Source organism: Epinephelus moara, chromosome 21 (genome assembly GCF_006386435.1).
Source record: "Epinephelus moara isolate mb chromosome 21, YSFRI_EMoa_1.0, whole genome shotgun sequence".
NCBI classification, from domain to species: domain Eukaryota; kingdom Metazoa; phylum Chordata; class Actinopteri; order Perciformes; family Serranidae; genus Epinephelus; species Epinephelus moara.
The window spans coordinates 35,228,604-35,235,820 of NC_065526.1; the positions used below are offsets into that span (position 1 = coordinate 35,228,604).

At 39.9% G+C, this 7,217-nt stretch overlaps 1 protein-coding gene across 1 annotated transcript in view; it reads left to right on the forward strand.

The window, feature by feature from the left end:
* The first annotated feature begins 3,603 nt into the window (after nucleotides 1-3,603).
* Nucleotides 3,604-7,217, forward strand: part of dusp12 (dual specificity phosphatase 12) — a 12,383-nt gene continuing 8,769 nt past the window's right edge. The window contains exons 1-5 of the mRNA XM_050033572.1: nucleotides 3,604-3,798; nucleotides 4,903-5,167; nucleotides 5,992-6,105; nucleotides 6,323-6,441; nucleotides 6,593-6,680. Of these exons, the coding sequence (XP_049889529.1) occupies nucleotides 4,905-5,167; nucleotides 5,992-6,105; nucleotides 6,323-6,441; nucleotides 6,593-6,680 (584 nt within the window). The 5' untranslated portion in view covers nucleotides 3,604-3,798; nucleotides 4,903-4,904. The remainder of the gene's footprint in view (nucleotides 3,799-4,902; nucleotides 5,168-5,991; nucleotides 6,106-6,322; nucleotides 6,442-6,592; nucleotides 6,681-7,217) is intronic.

Below are 7,217 nucleotides of genomic sequence, written 5' to 3' on the forward strand. Positions count from 1 at the left end.
GTACAGACTGTGGGATGCATGCTGGCGGGCAGTTCAGAGCACTACACACATATTCACACACACTTTTTTGGTGTAGAGAAACAGGAGGCCAGACAGACATTATGAAACATGTATTTAAAGTGTGTCTGGCAAAGGACACATATCTTAAAAAAGAGCAGAGATTCGTTCAACCTGACCATGTGACTGTAAGTTTAGTCCTTTTATACATTAAGTCAGACAGTTCGTTTGAGAAACGTGTGTTTCTCTCTGGAGCTGCGAAGGGAGCTGACAGGATGTTTGTAGATTCACATTGACTTTATGCAGATTTACTGCTCCTACTACCAGTTGACACTGGTAATGGCTCCCTGATGAGACTGTGGGTTGCTGACCAGTGTCTGCTCACATTACCTCATCCTCCTGGTATCTTCCCGTCACTCTCTTCACTTGTTCCTACCCATTATTTCAGCTTTATAGCTGATGCCAATTTCACCATGAAGTTTATTTTCCTTGTGGGTAAAGAATGTTCTCTTTTTGTTTGTTCTGTCTGTGGCAGACAATGTTGTTTTGGTAAAACTACGGATTCGTTAAATTTGCACGTTATTATGTAGTGGATACGTTAAAACTTTACATTTCAACAGCGCTGTAATTAACCTGTGGTTAGGCACAAAAATCACTTGGTTATGGTTAGGAGAAGATCATGTTGTAGCTTAAAATACCCCATTCTGGGGGGGCACAATCCCGGCAGGAAAAGCAGCGATGTTTCGATAAAAACAACTGCTTTTCATGCCACTATCCCAGCTGAAAAGACAAACACGGGTTACTAAATCACGACTGGTTTAGTTGCGTGTTGGCCTCAAACAGTGGTCAGAAGCTTGGCAGACATCTCACTGAGGTGACATACCATCCAATATCCCCTCCACCTCATGATGACAAAGTCAGCTCGTGTGCTACGTCGCTTTAGAAATGTTGATATGATGAAATGTGTAGAGGCATACAATGTTAACATTTTCTTTTAGTGATTGGGCTGGGACCTTTTACCTTGTTTCAATATTTTTCTCAAACCTTTTTTTTGTGCCTAAATATTTCTAAAACAGCATTCAAAATCATACCTAAGGGCTCCACTAGGAGTATGTTTAAAATGTTTATCATCAGATACCTTAACCAGTTTAAAAAAGGATGGAATGTTTTACTGACAAACTGAAGTGGAACTCTGTTATTCCCACATTCTTTGAATTTGGATGCATCTAAGAGTACAAGTCAGATTTTCCACTATTTTATTTTCTCCAAACTATGTTGGCTTTTATTAATTTCTAATCACATCTAAACATTCCATCCCCTGTAACATGACATTCTCAGTAAAAGGACACACTTGTGTGTGTTTCTGAGTAGTTATTTATAATGTAACAGTTTGTATCTGGTACAAATTGCCTTGCTTTGAGCAAAAAAAAAAAAAAATTAGACAACTGACCTCTCTCATGTAGATGGTTTAGATTTTCCACTATTTCAATTTTTTTTCTTTGGCACTTAAACTCGACTACCAGAAATCGGTGTACCTTTGGTTCAATCAGTTTTCTTATTTAAGTGATGGCAAATTCGGCATCGACAGTGAATTACAGACGTAGACTACTAATGAGTTACCCATTTACTTTGCCTTAATCCATAGAACTTTTACTCTGACCAAATACAAAGACCTCAAACTAAATTAATGCAAAACAATGCAGATATTGGTGCATCAATTAAGTTTGACACTTAAAATTTATTGGCAGGACCTCTAACCCCCTCATCCCAATGGTGAAGTGAAACCTACGCCCTTGCCCAAATCTCTTACAAAGCAAGCAAAAACAAGTGATAAGAACTTAACAAGACATTGTAGGGACAAAAAAAAAAAGTCTAACGTTATATTAGGTAAGAAATAAAAGTCCTAAAAAATCCTTTTGTTGACATAATAAGAAGCGCATCTGATATGATTAAAAATATGTATGTTTGGTGTATGTGAAAAGTTAATGATCTGACAAACTAATGTAGTGATTTCATGCTGTATTTACCACCACCACAAATTCAAAGAGAACATTTGGTTTTACAAGTCTGTCAGGAATGAAGAAGGCAGGTGACCAAAGAAATTTACAGATAACAATATAAAAATCAAAACTGTAATTACAAAATGTTCAAGAAACTGCTAAATTTTAAGCAAATGCTCTGAAATAGACTTTTTTTTTTATACTACCAGAAGATAACAAGAGAGAGATAACAACATAATTTCTATCATTTCCAATCACACACACACACACACACACACACACACACACACACACACTGACTCACCACTTGTTTATATATATATATAAACTAAGCACAAAAAGTAAGAAACTTTGTGTTTGGTAGATTATTTCTTTGTTGTAACAATGCTTCTTGGCAATAAATCTTATACTGTTGGAAAGCCTGTTTATTTCCCTTTTAAATTGTGCCACATTGGTAAGGAACATGCATTTGTGGGATGAGCAGCAGAGCTGAGTATGTGGGTTGTGCCCATGAAAAATTTGCCAAATCTTCTCTGCCAATGCCAAAAAGCTTTTTTTTTGCTGTTGCTATTGACTCTTGTTTTGAGCTTCTGGTACCTGACTGAAGGTGAAGAGCTTGAAGAATGGGATGCCATCCCACAGCAGTGTGTGACCAGGCTGGTGACCAGCATGAGGAGGAGGTGCCAGGATGTTGTGGCTGTGTATGGTTCTTCCACACGCTACTGAGGCTCCTGTTTGTTAAATGAATAAATTGTTAAATTGTCAACATGTCTTGTTTCTTCAGACTTCAATCATCCAAACCACTAAACAACACCAAACAAGAGTCAACAGCAAAACAAAGCTGTTTGGCATTGGCAGAAAAGATTTAGCAAATTTTTCACGGGTGCAACCCACATACTCAGCTCTGCTGCTCATCCCACAAATGCATGGTCCTTACCAATGTGGCACAATTTAAAAGGGGAATAAACAGGTTTTCCAACAGTATAAGATTTATTGCCAAGAAGCATTGTTACAACAAAGAAATAATCTACCAAACACAAAGTTCCTTACTTTTTGTGCTTAGTTTATATATATATATAAACAAGTGGTGAGTCAGTGTGTGTGTGTGTGTGTGTGTGTGTGTGTGTGTGTGTGTGTGTGTGTGCGCGCGCACTTTATTCTATGTTTCATTTAAAATTTGGCCAAAAATAAACCGTTTGCATGAATTAACCAGCATGCACGAGAGTAAAAAACCAAGGCTTTTCAGCTCCAGGATTTTATCTTTAACGTCAAAGGGGAAGTTTTAAAAATCGAATAACTGACTTATGGTGGAGAGTGTCATGCATTTTCTGCCAGTCACTCAGGGAGGGTGATAACTAGGCCTACAGAACAGTCCCTGATTGTCTGTCTGACTTACCGCTCCTGTAAAAAGTACAATCAAGTGTTAAGAAATGTGACAGGTATTTCAGAACATTAATATCACAGCTGTTTATGCGTGTGATTATATCTAACTGCCAGCATGTTAAATTAAAGATGTCTAAATGAAGTATGTGACGGATCTGATGGGTTATAGAATTTGGTGTAACACCGGAACGAAAGAGTCCTCCTATATGTTTCTGCCCGGACAGTGTCAGAGACGAACCAAACACCTCAGTGACCACACATTTTCTTTCGTATTTAACTCGGTTTTCTGTGCGTTTGTAGTCAGTTATTCTTTTACTCTTTACTCAGCACACCACAAGTTAAACGAGGTGAACTACCGAAATAGTAGAGTTTCACTGGAGGAGCTTAAATAGCGGCGAGGCTGAATTTAGCTAACGAGGTGAGTTAACGACCGTCTCCTCACACTGTCGTCGTTAGAGACATGTCAGCAGTGGTGTAGTGGAGGGTATACTCGGGTATACGGGGTATACCCACTTCTTTTTCTATCCAGTTACAGTATACCCATCTATCAGCTAAAAAGCCATTGTAATATATAGCAGAGTATGCCCACTTCCTCATCGGTAACCTACCTATCTACCTAGTAGTACACCCACCTCATCAACTACCACTACACCACTGCATGTCAGGGACAAAATGCACTCATGTCAGTGTTCAGTGGTTCTGAAATGTTTTGAGGACGAAGTCAAGGCAGAGTCTTTAAAAAGAATTTATGGCCTTCCTTGGTTTTTATTATTTTTTATCAGTTCTATGTGCTGTGTAGAGAACCAGTCTGTTGCCTCATATGGCATGTAGCCTAAAAACCTGCCACTTAGGGACTGTTCTTTACTTGTCAGAGGACAGTAAAGACAAAATCCGTGAGTTCGTAGGACCATACCACCCGCCCTTCTCCTGAGTCAAAATAAAGTAGGGAATCAGATTTAATAGCAGAGGACAAAGAGCCACTGATTTATGCCTTGGCCTTTCCCATGTGATAAATAAAAAATTAATATGTAACTAAAACCATCAATGTGTTTATTAAAAAAAACATAGATAAGAAATGAGACATACAAGATACACCACAGAAAACAGTAATACAGCATTTTCATGAATGAAATCCAAGAACCACATGAAATAATTTCTATGTTTTCAATTTGCCCTGTATTGATACATTAGTATTTTTTATATCATCCTATTTATTTCCACATTTATTTTTAAACCAAAATATCTGACAAATGTAATGCAAATATCATACAAAGAATCAAAACCAGACAGATATGTATGAGTCCATAAGAATACTTGTGGCTGGATCATCTCCTCTTTGGACAGGAGGTTGAAGGTTTCTGTACAGTAGCCTGCCTAAGAATTGCTGAAACAATCAACAGTCAGTTTTATAAAAACATGATGTGAGAAATTGAGAAGCTTTTTAAAATTAGTTTCATTAGATTCCTGATCTTTGTTTACTGGTGAAAGAAGACATTATGTTCAGCTTTGTCTGTCTCTGCAGTCATGCTGCTGGTGGACCCTGGTCTGTACATCGGCACTGCAGCTGACCTCAATGACAGCCAGGCACTGGCCGATGCAGCTGTCACTCACATCCTGAGTGTGGACTCTGAGGACCCTGCCCCTCTTCTTCCTGCAGATGGGGGCCTCTGCAAAAAGTGGGTCAATGTTCTGGATGAGGTGACCTCTGACCTCTTGAGTCACATGGACGACTGCTTCCTGTTCATTCAGGAGGCTCTGGATGGAGGCGGGGCTGCACTTGTTCACTGGTAAGGCTCAGAGGTCACTTGTCACTCTAGATGGGTTTCCATCCGGTGTTTTACGTGAAGTTATACTTTGCCAATTTTCAACCAGCTTTGTATCCTAACAGTGTGGGTAGTGTGTGTAAATGAACTGTGGTAAACTTCCCTCCATGTTGCCAGTGCCCAGATCTCCCTGCTCATCTCCCAGCACAAATCCGATCAGTTTTCACTGGCTCTAGGGCTGTTGCACAAACTACAGATTGTTCTTCAATACTTGGATTCAAACAGGATAGAAGCGGATAGAGAGCGAGCGCTGAATGAATGCACCATGAATGCTTAAAGGTACATACAGGTTTTGGAGCAACATATGCTGCCATCTAGATGACATATTTTTCAGGTACATCCCTGCTTATTCCAGCAAGACAATGAGACTCATTCTGCACGTGTTCAAACAGCGTGGCTTCATAGTAAACGAGTGCAGGTACCAGACTGGCCTGTCTGCAGTCCAGACCTGTCTCCCATTGAACATGTATGGGCCATTATGAAGCACAAAATACAACAGAGACCCCACACTGTTGAGCAACTGAAGTCATACATCAAGCAAGAATGGGAAAGAATTTCACTTTCAAACTTCCAAACACTTAGTATCCTTGGTCCCCAAACACTTACTGAGTGTTGTTTAAAGAAAAGGTGATGTCACACAGCAGTAAACCCTGTCCCAACTTTTTTGTTGCAGGCATCAATTTCAGAATGAGTGTATATTTTTAATAAACAATTGTTTTATCCACCGAGCCTGTTTAATTTAATGACGGGTGTGCATGTATGTGTTTGTTTGTGTGTGTGTGTGTCAGCCAGGCCGGTCGGAGTCGCAGTGCCACCATCATTACTGCTTATCTTATGAAGAGATACCAGCTGGGTTTCACTGAGGCTTACCACAGACTGAAGACTGTTAAACAGGATGTACAGTAAGTCTGTGTGTGTGTGTGTGTGTGTGTGTGTGTGTGTGTGTGTGGAGCTGTGTGGGTGTAGGTGTGTGTCTGTGTGTGTGTGTCTGCAATGCTTCGTGAATTTCGCTTTTCAACTAACTTCACCATGTAATAGTTATTATTATTATGTTGGACATAGCTGTATCGTGTATGTAGGTGTAAGACAGATAATTGAAAGCTGGTGGATTTGTTTTAGGGTCAACAGTGGTTTTGAGGAGCAGCTGTGTTTGTATGAGGCCCTGCACTGTGAAGTGGACTCCTCCAGTCCTCTATACAAACAGTACAGACTGACCAAGCTCACTGAGAAGTACCCTGGTAACCACACACACACTCACACACACGCACAAAATAATTGTTTGCTTAAGACATAGCTAGCTTCAAACATTTTCTATTTGTGTGTGTGTGTGTGTGTGTGTGTGTGTGTGTGCGTGCGTGCGTGTTTGTGTGCGTGTGCGTGTGCGTGCAGAGTTGCAGCATGTTCCCAGGGAGCTGTTTGCCATTGACCCTGCCCACTCCAGCTCCTCTGAGGTGTCCTATCGTTGCAGGAAGTGCAGGTGAGAGGTAGAAAAATGGCCCAATTCCAATCCGGCCCCTAAAGACTCAAGCCCTGAACCCTCACTGACTTAACTGACGTCAGCTGTAAGTGACTGAGTGTGAGAGTCTGAAAGGGCTCCGGAATGGGACAGCACTTATCCCCCTCTCTACAAAATGTTGTTAACATTGGCGGCTCTGGGCGTGATCATTTATCGGTTATTGTCATCATATATTCCACACACAAAGAATATATATCTATATATATCGATAGATAGATAGATAGATAGATAGATAGATCTATAGATAGATAGATCTATCTATAGATCTATCTATCTATAGATATACAGTGGTGTGAAAAAGTGTTTGCCCCCTTCCTGATTTCTTACTTTTTTGCATGTTTTCCACACTTAAATGTTTCAGATCATCAAACAAATTTAAACATTAGTCAAAGATAACACAAGTAAACACAAAATGCAGTTTTTAAATGAAGGGTTTTATTAATGAGGAAGAAAAAAATCCAAAGCTACATGGCCCTGTGTGAAAAAGTGTTTGCCCCC